General features: G+C 35.6%; 3 protein-coding genes across 4 annotated transcripts; all 3 read left to right on the top strand.

Moving 5' to 3' along the window:
• Positions 1–220: 220 nt before the first annotated feature.
• On the top strand, positions 221–4,393 carry LOC114189496 (RNA polymerase II transcription elongation factor). Of its 2 annotated transcripts, none has more exons than XM_028078071.2 (5): positions 221–391; positions 1,962–2,130; positions 2,325–2,692; positions 3,184–3,226; positions 3,606–4,393. In XM_028078071.2, the coding sequence occupies exons 2-5, from the start codon at positions 2,013–2,015 to the stop codon at positions 4,037–4,039; spliced, it is 963 nt and encodes a 320-aa protein (XP_027933872.1). In that variant the 5' UTR covers positions 221–391; positions 1,962–2,012; the 3' UTR covers positions 4,040–4,393. The 2 variants fall into 2 exon arrangements, with proteins under 2 accessions (XP_027933872.1, XP_027933873.1); XM_028078072.2 differs by having other exon boundaries at positions 254–391; positions 1,982–2,130.
• Positions 4,394–7,394: 3,001 nt separating this feature from the next.
• LOC114190926 (beta-glucuronosyltransferase GlcAT14A-like) lies at positions 7,395–12,203 on the top strand. The gene is made up of 4 exons (XM_028080004.2): positions 7,395–8,330; positions 11,000–11,075; positions 11,156–11,271; positions 11,358–12,203. Exons 1-4 carry the CDS (start codon positions 7,847–7,849, stop codon positions 11,870–11,872), a joined length of 1,191 nt encoding a protein of 396 aa, XP_027935805.1. The 5' UTR covers positions 7,395–7,846; the 3' UTR covers positions 11,873–12,203.
• A 432-nt stretch (positions 12,204–12,635) lies between these two features.
• Positions 12,636–14,779, top strand: LOC114190925 (Tetratricopeptide repeat (TPR)-like superfamily protein). The gene has a single exon (XM_028080003.2). It carries the CDS (start codon positions 12,661–12,663, stop codon positions 14,266–14,268), a length of 1,608 nt encoding a protein of 535 aa, XP_027935804.1. The 5' UTR covers positions 12,636–12,660; the 3' UTR covers positions 14,269–14,779.
• Positions 14,780–15,239: the final 460 nt, after the last annotated feature.

Below are 15,239 nucleotides of genomic sequence, written 5' to 3'. Positions count from 1 at the left end.
GGTGCTTGTATTGTGTTATTATAATATTATTATTATTATTATTATTTAATTTTTTATTTTGGCGGATAAAATTATATTTTATTCTACCTTTATGTGTGATCTTCTTATCTTATTATATTAACCGAATTTTAATCTTAAAATTCTTTTATTTTTATAAAAATAAAAATAAACAAGTTTAAACTCTAGATGCTGGAGATAAAATATAAAACTACAGTTAAGGTTAACAATGATTCGATATATTTTAACAACGATTTGTTTATAATAAAAGAAGATAGCAATATAGTTGATTTCCTGGCTTTCCCCCTTTCCTGTTTTCAGAGAACACGAAAACAAAACATCGATGATTGAACCCTAAGTTTAAATTTACCGTGGGTAGCCAATTCTAACACTGGTACGTATTTTTCTGTCTTTACCACCTCTCTGTGATTCATCTCTTGTAATCAGTTTTTTGAAAATCATTGAATTGAACCGAAGTTGTAAGTTGAGTGATGTAATGATCCTCGAATGAACTTTTTGTTATTTGTTGTGATGAATGAAGGTTGTTTTGTGTAATTCGATCAGATTTTCTTCATTATACTGAGGGGGGAAATCAGATTGTATGTTTGGACAATATTTGATTTTATGTTCTGAGGGTTGAATGGAGGGAGATGATACAAAGTTGCAGTTGTCATTGCCATTGTTTGAATATTGTAATGGAAGTGAAACGCATAGAGAGATAGAGTAAGAGAGGATTGGTTTGGGTATGTATCTTCAGAATTAGAGAATTAGAGGAAAGAATGTGAGAATTAGATAATGTAATAGCAAAGTTGGAAAACTTGACTTTTCTGTTTCTTCTGTTGAATAGGTAAAAGCACTCCAATAACCAAATAAAACCACACCTGAATTAACTGGACCACTTTTTTAAATGATTTTAACCATACTTTTATTTATATTTTTGGATGGTTTCTGGTTCACCATTCACTATACAAGTTAGGAATACAGAAAGTTCACTCGGATTCACGTCTCATTTCTCTGTTCAAATGAAAACATCTGCCTTCTCGATTTGCTACACCAGTTCCATCTCAGTCTCTCCCCACAATCAAAACAAACAAAACCCTTTATTCTTCTTTGTGAACTCTTAATTCACACATCCCATTCCAAATCTCAATCACTTTTTTTTATTTAATAGTTATCTTCCTCCCTTGTGTGTATCACTGTAAGCTTGATTGTGATTCTCTTTTTCTGCATCTGTCTTTCTCACTGGTTTTGCAGTCATTTCTTGATTCACAGATATATCTTTTTTTTTTTGTCTTTATCTCATTCTGTCTCAGATTTTTTTTTGCTTTTTTAGATTTTCTCCTTTTATGTTTATAATATATGATAAATTGGTGCTGCCATGTTAAGTTGTTCTTTGTATATATGTCTTTGATTAATTTTACAAAAAAACAAAACAGTAGTCAGATGTTCTCAGGTTTGTTAGAGGTGGACACAAAAATATGATTTGAGATAAATTTAAGAAATAGTTATTTTCTGGAGTTCAGGAGATACAACAACTGTAAAGCCTTTGTTAGTGTGAATATTTGTGACTCATTATCATAGTTCAAACACTTTGAATGTGAATGGTTCTTCCACCAATTAAATTAGGATTATGAGACTTTTCCTTAGTAAATAAATACACTCTATTTGGATATTGTGGAAGAATAATTTTCTTGAGTTAACCCACTGTGTAATGTCAATTGATGCTCATACTAAATCCTACCTGACTGTAAAGAATGCCACTAATAAATGAACTTAAACACGACACTACAAACTCAAACAATTTCCAAACTCGTTCAAGTTGAAAACAATTTTCAAACAATATGATTCTGTTTTCCCTAGCCTTATGTTTCTGAAACCATTGATGAGTAGAATTGTTTTATCCTGTTATAGTACTAGAAGACTTGTTTAGTTATCTAAATTTGTGCCTTTTTGAATGAATTCAGTGAAAAATTGTTCCAATCAGGCTGCTCAGGTTTGTGAATTTTATTTGTACAATGGCCAACAAATCTCAAGAAGAGCCCAAGACTGCTCCTGAGCCTGATCGGTGGTACAATCTCACCCTTGGACCTTCGTTCAAAGATGAATCCTCCAACAAATACTGCACTCTACGATGTAAGTTCCAAAATATAAAATTCATTTCTAGTCTTTTTCTTTTTTCTGGTGGGTCAGTTCTTGTTTTCCAAGTTACTGGCAACTAGGCGTGGAATGTTCACACTTGATTTTGCAATGATTATATTGTCAAGCTTTTTGACTTTGGCTCTATTGTTTTTCCTTATTTTAATCATTAAAGTCTTGAAATCTGTCAGATGAATTTAAGCCAGCTTCAGTTGATAAGAATAAGCCAGGATTGCTACGCAAGACCAAAGAGAACAGGATATCTGTGGAATTTCAGAATAACCAAATAGGAAAACCCAAGGTGACATTTGAGGGGAATAGTGAGGATTACAAGGAAAACGATGCTGTATTGTTTTTTGATGGTGAGACACTTCGATTGGAGCGGCTCCATAGGGCCGTAAAGCAACTGCGACACCTACGAATGCCTGGTGAATCTGCAGGCGCTGCAACTACAGCTGTGGCTGCTCCATCTGGACCAGCTTTGGATCCACGATCATCCCCTGTTGGGAAGTCTGTAAAGCCAGCATCTCTTGGCAGAAGCTCATTTCAGGCTGTTCCAGTAAGTGTTCACTAAATATCTACGGCATAGTTGTGTATACTAGCTAATTCCATTGCATCTTAAAATTGTATGGTGTTGGAAATTTGCATTATAAATATGGTTATTTTTGCAATTCATGAAGGTTTTTACTGATTTTATTTAGTTAAAAATTTACTATGTATGGTATGTGCATGATTACCATAATGTATTCTTGATATCATAATGATAGAGAGAGAAAGTTGGGGAGGGGGAGGGTGAGTTGATTGGAGAGGCCTGGAGGGGCAATATAAATGAATGAACTGAAGGCTATTTTTCATGGTTACACAGTAAGCTATGTTTCATTTTTCATCAATTGAAGCATTTGTTTAATTAAGTGGGAAAAGAGTTATAGAAAGAACTGAAGGCTGTAAAATTATACTTTTGAGACTGGCGAACAAGGTTTTCTAAATGAATGAAGCAAAATAGTTTGTCTCCTGTACCATTTTAACGATATTTCTGTTGGTTCTGCACAGGTTGAGGTGGAGCGTATTGATATTGGTGAACCCGAGAACACTGGTATGTATCATATAGTTTGAAGATTTTTGTAATTGCATATTTGGACTGTATTAAGTTTTAAACTTTTTCTCAAAGTAAACAGGCGCTAAGCTTTTCATTTTCATCATTATGTGATGCAGCTTTTTATTTTCATCATATGGTTATTTACCGTATGATCTTTTCAGTAAAAGTGTTCTATTCATGTTTTCCAATTTGGTGATCTGTGTTTCCTTTGCTGCGTGTTACAAATTGCCTCATTGTTATCCCCAGTGCTGAAAGACTTTTTTATTGTGTAAACGTGTTCTATTCACCATTAATGAAATAGTTGATACTGGTTTTGCTATTTATTTATTTATATATGAACTATGATTAATTTAATGTTGTACGTGTCACATGACAGGCACCAAAGTTGGTTCGAAGAGGTCATCTGATTGTCTAAATGAACCGCCCATTAATACATCTCCAGATGCGAAAAATGTAGTCGAGGAACATCACGATATAGATATTAAAGACCTTTTTGGCAGCGAGTCACCGGAAGATGACAATAATGTTGAAGAAAAAGATAATGTTGGATTTGACATGAATGTTCCACACACGGATGATGATATTATGGATGTGGATGTGGATGATAGCGGTGATGAGGTGGACAAAGGACACAATCCTGCAGAAGCTCCCGAAACCCAGGCGAATGCAGAGGGAAGGGATGAGCAGTCATCTTCTTCTAGCAGTAGCAGTGGAAGTGGCAGTAGTGAAAGTGGTAGTGGAAGTGGTAGTGGAAGTAGCAGCAGCAGTGACAATGAAGACAGTGATGAAGACTCGGTTCATTCAATCTAAAGTTATACGACACCGGTTTCATTCTTTTTCTTTTCTCATTATTGGTCTTTACTTTTTGCTAAGTAATCCAATACATAATGAAGTGAATGTGTTGGTCAGGCCTGGCTTGGAAGGGTTCTGAATAATGTGCTGTATTTTATGTGTTTATATTATTAATCGACTTTAAATAATTTCACTTTGACATTGAAACATGTGAAACAATTTTTAACTGGCCCAACTTCCATGGTGGAAAATTGGCTAGCCTGAGGTTGATCTTAGGGAGACAAAATGAATTTGAATTCTTTACTAATGTTATAGTTTACTGTCAATAGGACTTTCAGTGGTTTAAATACTATTTTAGTTCCTATTTTGATCTAGTTTGTTCGATTTGGTGACTCTTTTTTATGCGTTCAATTTGATCTTTGATTTACCTTATATTCAATTTCGTCTTTTTTATTGATGTGGTTTAAATTGATAACAACAGGTGTACAACTACATGGACTGTCGCTGCCACTTTTGTGTGTTTTATTCAAATAAGTCTTTATTTTAGTTAAATTTGTTCAATTTAGTTTCACCCTCCACTTCATCATTCTCACTATTTATTTCATGACCCTTTACCATTGCACCCTTCACCAATGCCACCACCATTGTCGCCGCTACCACCACTATACTAAAACCACCACCATTGTCGCCGCTACCACCACTATACTAAAACCACCACCACCACCAAACTAAATCCATAGTCACCACCACCACATTAAAACAACCACCACCACAACGACCCTACAACCACCAACACAACTATCCCATACCATCACCACCACCTTACTAAAATCATCACGACCACCTCTACCACCGCACTAAAATCACATTCATCACCATCACACTAAATCCATCAACAATAATACTAACAGTAGTAGAGGTTTTAGTGTGATGGTGGTGAATATGGTTTTAGTGTGGTAATATTGTTGGTGGTGGTTGTAAGGGGTGGTGTTGGATTTAGTTTGGTGATAGTAGTGATTGTGGTTGTAGGATGGTAATGGTGGTTTTAGTTTGGTAGTGACAATGGTGGTGAAGGGTCGTAAAATAAAGAAAAATAAAGAGTGAAAATGATAAAAAAGTTCATAATAAAATTCATGATGAAGTGGAGGATAAAATTAAATAACACTTATTCGTAGTTTTTGTTTTTTCTTCCGTAGCTCACAACAACTAAAATAATATGTCCGAACCATTTATTTATCCTTTTTTGTAAAATCTTTTTATTAAAAATGTGATTTAATTTTATTCCATCGCTTTCTACCAAACAAAAATTACATGACTTACAACCAACTTCATGACATTTCAATAATTGACCAGGATATGCATTTGTTAGTTTTCAGATAAGAGTAAAATAATAAATAAACATAATCTTATTATATATATTCCTTGAACCACCGTCTGAAAAACAAAACAAGATACAGTCTAAACATGAATCTAAGGTCGAAACTTTTGACTTTTATACTTCAATGTTGTATCTACATTTTTTAAAACCATAATCAGAAGCGTTACTTAAAAACTGTCGATCAATTTTGATCGAAACACGTCACTTCCAAATAAATTTTCCAACCATTGTATTCCAACACGTCTCTTTAGTCTGAATTTTTGAAAGCAAAATTAGGTGTGAGAGCTGATGTTGGCTATCTGTTCCACGTTCTTAGCCACGCCCCGTTTCCGTTTTCTCATAACTTTCTCATTGATACAAGTCTTTTCAAGTCCATCACATTAAAGATTCGACAACTTCCAAAATAGATACAAGTATTAAGTTTAGACATCAAACATTATGCATTTCTCAACTATTTTTTCATCGACAAACGGTGAAAGTGACAAGGTAAATTCCATGATTCGCAGTACAACAATTTTTACACATTACAACTTATAAAAATATTATTCTTTTACCACATAAAATAAAGCGTCAGCAGAAAAAAAAAATCAACAAAAGTGAAACACAATACTAAAACCGTATTGAAACCTATTTTATTATTTACGTGATTCTTAATAAGTTGGTAACACCCAATTACAACCACTTATTCCAAATATTTAACATTCAAATTATTTCAATTCAGGATTATCATTCAAGCTCAAACTATCATTTATTTGTGCTGAAATCTCACATAATTAAATATTTCAATACGGTAAGATTTTTTCATTAATACAAATTCAAGACACATAACAAATCATGCACCAATTTCGAATGAACAAACGTGAACTCAAACTTTCAAATTTGTTTAGGGATGCGAAAGCAGATTAGGTTTGTCAGGAAAAGAGTTGGCCGGGTTGGAATTTTAACCTGTCAATCCGCTATAGTCCGGTTTGTCTAGCCCGCTCAACTGGGAGGTCAGTCTGTCCTGATCCGCCAATCCTTTTCTTATTTGTGTTTAAAATTAAAAATAAAAATAATATTTTTTATATTATATAAACAAATATATATATATATATATATATAAATAATTTATAAAAAATTAAAAAGTAAAAAAAAATTAAAAAAAAATGGCGGCCCAACCTGCTGACCTGATGGTCCGCTAGCCTATCCTGAGGCGAAATGAGTTGAATTGTCCAACTCGTTTATTAGTGACGGCCAGCCCGACCCGGTCCAATTTTTGTGGAACGAATCAAACGGACTGGACTGATTAGTTTTGCCACCCCTAAATCTATCACTATTAACCAAATCAAGAACAAATTTGCTTCAATAGCAAAAAGACACGACGTAAGAAATATATTCACATATTTCATATTTTCATATTTTATACGATAAAATGCTATCAAAATTTAATTAGTTTATTTATCTAAAAAATTTATGTATTCCAAATAAAATTTGAGCAAGTGTTAATTTAATACAAGAAGATTAAACATGTGTCCATATAAAATCATAATAATCAAATAAAAATATCAATGTGATCTCAGAACAGTAAAAAGTATGTATTATATAATTATAATTTATTATGTATAATAGTTTTATTAATGTATTTCATACTTATTTTAAAAGTCGTGTTAAAATTGTTTATAACAATACAACTTCATTAATAAATTGGAAAAAAATATCATTAATAGTTAAATCTTTTATGGTAATTATTTTAAAATTAACGCCAATTGACAATATATTTAAATTCATCCCCAGATACTGTGACTAAGCTGTGATGTCTGAATTAAAAAAAAAAAAAAAAAACTGACACACGCGCTTACGTGGCAGGGCGATTAGAGAAACAGTCAAGTATTATTTCCACAAGTAAAGTATAACCGAATCACCAGTATCACTCTTTAACCAAAAAAAAAATGTAGGATTTGTCCACATTTTGTCTTTCTTTTTTCATTTATATATAATAATTTGCTGATTGTGATGATTACTTGAAAATTAAATAAACCTGAAATTGAATCTTAGCATCATCATCATTGAATAGAGAAAAGAGAAAGGAAAGAGCAAATCCGTGATCTCCATTCTTTCCCAAGCACCTAACAACCAATCTAACCTCCAAGAAATAAACCCTTGCCCTCTCTCTTCTATCACACTTTCTCTTCTCTACGAGGCTGGGATTTGAAATCGAGCACTGAAATAGCGAAAAACCTGCAAAAACTGGAGAAAATTTTTGGAACTTTCTGATCCATTCCCTTTTCTTATATGCATGTTAGTTTAACAGTTTCCATGCCCATCATCACCGAACCAGGAAAAGCCAAGATCTTTAGCGACCCTTTACCGAGAAGAGTCTAGAAAGCCAGACCCAGTTCTCAAAATCCCTTCTTTCAAGCCACGTCTTCATATGCCCCAGCACCAAGTTAGAGAGCACAGTAGTGGCTATGGGAGTTGACAGGAAATGGCTTTTCACTCTATTCAGTGCAGCATTGCTATCTCTCATGGTTCTGTTGATGTCCTCTTTCTCCGCTTTTAGTTCCCCCAAGGCTTTCCCTTCCCTTGTTCAGCATGGCTCTCGCTACCCTCCAGCTTTTGCATACTTCATCTCTGGTGGACACCAAGACAAGGACCGGATCTTGCGTTTGTTGTTGGCAGTTTACCATCCTAGGAATAGGTACCTCCTCCATCTTGGGAGGGATGCCAGGGACGAGGAGAGAAAAGCCCTGGTTGCCGCCACGAGGGCGGTGCCGGCCATTCGTGCTTTCGGGAACGTTGATGTGGTTGGAAAGGCTGATTATGTCACCTACTTGGGGTCCTCCAATGTGGCCATTGCTCTCCGGGCTGCAGCCATTATGCTCAAATTGGATAGTGGATGGAATTGGTTCATCACTTTGAGTGCACGGGATTATCCTCTCATCACACAGGATGGTATGCCTGTTTGGTATTTTCTGTTCGCTTCTTTGATTTGTGACTGTGTTTTGATGAGTCAGTTCCTAGATTGCTGTTGCATGGTTGGTTGGAAATTGCCTTTTGATTAGTTGGTAATTCAGTATTATGAATTTGATTTTGAGTGATCCAGTATTCAGAAGTAGTTGCTTGGTACTTAAGGAAAGTTTGTGCAATTTCAGTGGTCCAAAAACTCACTTTCTGTTCCTTTAGTTCATCCTTTGTTCTCAAGTTTCCCTTTTTTAGTAGACGCGTGAGGCTGGAATTTCAGAGAGAGAGGAAAGAAAAAAATTAGCAAAAAGATTAAGACATTAACTGTATGCTAATCTATAATTTTTTTTATTGCAGTTTAATTATTATCCTCGACAACTCAACTCCCAAATATTCCCTTAGGAAATCTAAAATATACATTATTAATTGCAAACTTGTTCTCTGTAGAATTAATTTTCAAATTGACGAGCTTCTCCTTAATCTCGCTTATCCCAGATGGTGTCTTATCGTTGAATCTCTGATATGATCAGCTTGAATTTATGTATTTCAGTATATAATTCAAATATTACGTTTTTTTTTTTTTTAAGTTCTTTTGGTGTCTTAATTTTAATGCCTTGTTTTGAAATTTTATGAATTCTGTTTGAGCAATTGCATTGATGTTAGCATAATATTGCTTTTATGTGGCTAAATAATACTTTCTGTAAGTTCTTGTTTTGAGATTTCTTTTTGTATTGATTTTTTGTTGTTGTGATACTGAAGATCATGGTTTATTCTTTTAAGACAATGCTGAAATTATCTTCGCATCAGATTAGTTACTACAGATTGATTAAACTGAGGCCTGTCCAAGTGTCATTTGGGATTCTACTTTTGATTTTCAGATTAAATCTAAAATTTACCTAGAGCCCCCCATTTTTATAGGCTATAGTTTTGAATGTTTAGATAATAAGTTAAAAAGACAGGTTTTCCAGCTTATTAGTTTTTCATGCATAAGGAATTTGTGCTAACAGCCAGAAGATGAAGCCAATACATAAATGGTGAGGGAGCTGCAAATGGGAGAAAAGGGTATTCAGTTGAAAACAGGGATCATTGGGGTGAGAAGAGTTCAGTTTGTTAGTAAATGAGTTTAGGTCTTAGGAATTTGAAGTCACTTCATTTGTTCATCCTTGTTGATTTGAACCAGTTTGTGAATGCATTTTGGACTCATGCCAAGATTTTGCACATTAATTTCCAAACGAAAGAGATTGGTTCTAAGCTGGAGATTGTTTCATGTCTTAGATGGTTAAATATCTTAAAGTGCTTATTATCGCAAAATCTGATGACCGATCAAGTCGATTCTTCTGATTGCATGGGATTACATGCCACTCGTTATTTGCTCATGAATTGATAAATTGAAATACTGGTCTTATTATACAGATCTAATAGGACTGGAGCATGGGCTTCTAGTTGGAGGAAAGTTTTAATCATCCTTACGAAGTGGAATATCAAGGTGGAATATGGTTTCGAATGCTGAATTAACAGCTACTGTTATGCAGAGGATATGATTTAGCATAGTTCAAATGTCAAATAGTCAAGCAAAAAAAGTTGTCACAAATAGCAAACTAATTCTTAGAAACTAAGGATGGTCTTCTGTTTTTATTTTGTTATCACTTTTAATAGCAAAATTATCACCTTGTTTTCAATTTGTTTCCTGTTTTCAAAGATCTGTACAGTAAACAGAAAAAACAAAAAAAAGGGTTTTGTTCATCATTTCCTGTACGAATCTTTTAAAATAAGAAAAAGATTGGAAACAAAGTTACAGTTTTGTAATTAAAAGTGAAAACAAAACGTTTCCTCAAAGTAAACTGGCACTGATGTGTTTTAAGGGGGATGGACAGTTATCTAGATTTTAGTTTCAGACTTTCATCACTTTCCATTATGCTTCTGATTAAACAACAAAAATTGTGTATGTTTCACTCTGATGTGCGCATGCTACAGGAAGTATGCTAAGTGTATTGTCATGTCTCAAATAGGTGCTTGCAACATATTTATAAGTTATAAAACCTTAGTAATTTGAGGGCTGCATGGAAGGTCTTCAGAGATATCACCAATGTCACTTATGCTAGTCAAGCAGTTAAGAAAGAACAAAGAATGTGACAGTAAAATTTGATTTTATAATGTAAGGGGGTATGATGAAAAAACAAGTTTTTATGTTGGTAGCCACAGAGATTGGCTTTTGGTGCCCGAGCATGTGAGATTGGTCGTGAGACATTCGATGACAGACACGTTGTTTATCATAGAATCTCCTAAGGCATTTCATGTTTTACAAGTGAACCCTCAACCCTGTAGAGCCAATGAGGGTGGCTGATCCTAAAACTTTGAGTTCGACTGTAGATTATCATTAGCCTCTAGATTAGCAAGTAGCAAAAATCTATTCTGCATCAGTGCGTCATGGGCTCATTCTATATGTTATTTTAGTTGCTGTACGAGAGAAACATCTATATTCATTATTCTGTTATTGAGTGAAGGAATACATAGAATTCTAAAATTTGTTCACTGAATTTTTCTTGTTTTAAGGTCAACAGAGTTCTCAGTTTTTTGTTCATACTCTCAGTTTAGCATGATGTATGCCTTCTTTCCCTACTTTTCAAAGTTACTGATCCACATCCGTTATCTTTTATCAGATCTGTCCCACGTTTTCTCTTCTGTTAGGAGAGACCTGAATTTCATCGAACACACCGGTGACCTTGGATGGAAAGAGTATGGAAACTATGCTAATTCTAGCTGCTACTTTTTCTCACTTATTCAGTTAGCCTTATATCATTTATTTGGTTTTGCAGGAGCGATAGATTCCAGCCTATTGTAGTTGACCCGGGGTTATATTTAGCAAGAAAGAGTCAAATTTTTCAAGCTACAGAAAAGAGGGCAACTCCTAACGCATTCAAAATTTTCACAGGCAAATCTTTGATCTCATAGCACAATACATGTCTTGCGCAGTGTTTCTTTCCCCTCTATATGTTGAATGTTTTTCTTGCCATGCAGGTTCACCATGGGTAATCTTGAGCAGGCCCTTTCTGGAGTTCTGCATTTTTGGTTGGGACAATTTACCACGAACCCTATTGATGTACTTTACAAATGTGAAGTTATCTCAAGAAGGCTACTTTCACTCAGTCATTTGCAATGCGCCAGAGTTCAAGAACACAACAGTAAATGGGAACTTACGATATATAATGTGGGACGATCCTCCAAAGATGGAACCACTCTTCCTCAATGCTTCCCTTTACAATCAGATGGTAGAAAGTGGAGCTGCTTTTGCAAGACAGTTTGAACTTAATAATCCTGTGTTGGACATGATTGACGAGAAGATCCTCCATCGTGGTAGCCATCGAGCTACTCCAGGAGTGTGGTGCGCTGGGCGGAGGAGCTGGTGGGTGGATCCTTGCTCCCAATGGGGTGATGTCAATATTGTGAAACCAGGTCCTCAGGCTAAGAAGCTTGAAGGGTCCGTTTCTAACCTTCTTGATGGCTGGAACTCACAGACCAATCAATGTCGGTGAATAGACACGAGAATAGAAGCATTTAGGAAGCTGTGCTGTCTAAGCACCACCATTCACAGTAATTGCCATTTGCAGAAAACACATTCTTTGGTCACCCAAGTGTAATGTCAATATTGGAGGCATAGCATTGTTTATAAGTGAGTTTTGATAGCAACACATCAGAGTTGTAGTGGGAAGGGAATATGTGTTTAAGCTCTTTGGCTTTGGAGGCTTAATATTTGTGGTGGATCCTCCAATACCTTACATCAGTATGTCTCCTCATTATCATAGGGATTCTGGACGATCAGAGCACAAAGTTCATTCTTTTTAGATATCATTGTCATTTTCCATTCCCCCATTATTGTACTTTCTTTTTTTTTTTAATATATCAGGAATATCTCTCTGTTAGACCTCAAAGACTAGTTTCTCAAAATACTGAAATCTATCTAACTATTCTTATAAACACGGGATTGAGATTGAAACTTTAACCACGTTCTACAAAATAAAATATCTACCGACCATGTCATAATATAGTGTGGCATTGGTTTTTTTATTATATGGGACCTTTGCTGGTTTAACAGCTTTTCACTTGCCATGTCATTGAGTAACATATTTTGAAATGGATGGACGAGGTTAGAGAAAATACACCAGAAAATTAGGGTGAGAATAAAGTTGTTTAGCAGAGTTGAAGAAAAGTTAAAATGGATAGGAATTATTTATTAATGTAGTTTTAGTTAGTAGAAAGTAAAAATTGATTTGATGGTCCAAATATACTAAAAGAAAAAACAACGTAATTTACAGTGGCATAGATGGTCATGCTGGGTAGCATAAAACGTGCCACATCCCAGTCAGTGTTGGGTTCCATGGCACTTTTTCGATCATCCAAAAGGTTCCTCATCTCCGATCTCCTCCTTCCCCTCACAGAATCTTCTTCGATATCCCTTAATCCTTCGTCAAGTTCAAATTTTCACCACCATTACCCCAAACCCACAATCCAATTTCCCTATGGGTCTCCAAAAAACACCACATTGGCCTTCCACACGGCCCAACCTAGGTCCACCTCCAACGCCGAAGCAATCTGCAGAATCTTATCCAACTCCCGCGACTCCACCGTCGCTGCCTCTCTCGCTGCTGTTGTGGTGAATCCCTCGCCGGAGCTCGTCCTCGAGGTCTTGAACAAACTCAGCAATGCCGGTACCCTTGCGCTTTCGTTCTTCCGTTGGGCCGAGAAGCAAGGCGAGTTCAAACACACCACAGAGACCTTTCACGCATTGATCGAAGCACTGGGTAAGATCAGACAGTTCAAATTGATTTGGACTTTGATCGACGACATGAAGCAACGAAAGTTGCTGACTTCTGACACTTTTGCCCTCGTTGCTCGGCGATACGTGCGAGCACGGAAGGTCAAGGAAGCAACCGAGACATTTGAGAAGATGGAGCGGTACGGTCTGAAGCCGCATGTATCGGATTTCAATAGGTTGATCGATGTGTTGTGTAAATCGAAGTGTGTTGAGAAGGCGCATGAGGTGTTTGATAAAATGAGGCACTTAGGGTTGGACCCCGATATCAAGTCCTACACCATTTTGCTAGAAGGGTGGAGTCAGCTGCAGAACTTGATCAAACTCAATGAATTGTGTAGGGAAATGGAGGATAAAGGTTTTCAGATTGATGTTGTTGCGTATGGAATAATCATCAATGCGTATTGCAAGGCTAAGAAATTTGATGAAACCATTGGGTTGTACCATGAGATGAAAGCTAAGGGTCTGAGGCCCAGTCCCCATGTGTATTGTACTTTGATTAATGGTTTGGGTTCAGATAAGAGATTGAACCAAGCTCTTGAGTTTTTTGAGGCATCTAAGGCTAGTGGCTTTGCACCGGAGGCTCCCACCTACAATGCTGTTGTTGGGGCTTATTGCTGGTCTTTGCGTATGGATGATGCGTATAGGATGGTTGGCGAGATGAAAAAGTGTGGAATTGGTCCAAATTCTCGAACTTTTGATATTATACTTCATCATCTTATAAAGGGTCGTAGGATTGAAGAAGCTTGCTCGGTTTTTCACAGAATGGGTGGCGAGTTTGGGTGTGAGCCGAGTGTGAGCACGTATGAGATCATGGTGAGAATGTTTTGTAATGAACAGAGATTGGATATGGCGATGGCAGTTTGGGATGAGATGAAAGAGAAGGGAATTCTTCCTGGAATGCACATGTTCTCCACGTTGATCTGTTCCTTGTGCCATGAAAGTAAGTTGAATGATGCGTGTAAGTACTTTCAAGAAATGTTAGATGTGGGTATTCGGCCTCCTGCCAAAATGTTCAGCACCTTGAAGGAAGCTCTGGTTGATGCGAGGATGGAGCATATTGCCATGCATTTTGCTTTGAAAATTGATAAACTCAGGAAGTCTCCATTGGTTGCTTGACACAAAGGTACACACAATAATATATCAGGAATTGGTGGTGTGAATTTTTCATGTGATCGTGAGAAATTTGTGTCTCTGTCTTGGTAAACGTTTGTTCACTGGAGATGGATATGATGTTCTTGCACGACAGTGTATGTGAGGAATCTGTTCATATCGTTTTGAGACATTTTATATATGAATGGGGTTCTTCAGAAGGAATTTGTGCATCACACTGTCTGAAAATTTCAGGTTTCCCTTGATATATCCCAAGGCTAATTCATATGGGATACCTATGATCAACAGAACCACCTGGCAGATTTTATTAAAGGAATTTTTATTAGGAGAAACTTTAGAGAATACTTTAACTCTTTATAATTTCAGTAATATACAATATGAAGGAAATGATGCTAATATAAATTTCAGTATTTATGCTTTATTTATACTAAAATAGTCAATAGACTAATTTTGGGTATTGTTGACTTTCTAGGGATGTTGTTCTCTATGTTATTAGTAAAGAGATTCATCTGCATCATTCTTTCTTAATTATTTAAAAATTATAATTGAGTTGAATTTCTTCGGCAACTGCGTTCAAACTCTTTTTGTGTGCATATATAAAAATTTACAAATTTCAACATTTAATCGTTAATATCGTAAAAGGTCATGAAAAATATTGGGAATAAATTTTCTAATTCATTCTTTATGATCCGTTAAATTTATTCAAAGCCATAAAATTACAAGATATTCATTCGAAACCATAAAATTACAGTATATTTATTAAATTGATGTGAATATTATCGAAAAAGGCAATTTCTGTGTTATTGAAAACCAAAAACTAGTCACATCATGTTGTTATGAACTTTGTTTGAGTTGTGGATAAACTGACCACTGATTATTTTCTTAATGTCTAATAAATCACATTATTTTTTCAAATTTTGAAAGCATTACTAAATGCATTCTTTCTGTCGTTAAGATCATTTGCATAGTCACTCTCA

Source organism: Vigna unguiculata, chromosome 7 (genome assembly GCF_037176805.1).
Source record: "Vigna unguiculata cultivar grain cowpea cultivar isolate G323 ecotype 2 chromosome 7, ASM3717680v1, whole genome shotgun sequence".
In the NCBI taxonomy this organism is placed as follows: Eukaryota; Viridiplantae; Streptophyta; class Magnoliopsida; order Fabales; family Fabaceae; genus Vigna; species Vigna unguiculata.
Note: the sequence above shows the minus strand (reverse complement) of the source record. Positions and strands in the feature narration are given on the sequence as shown.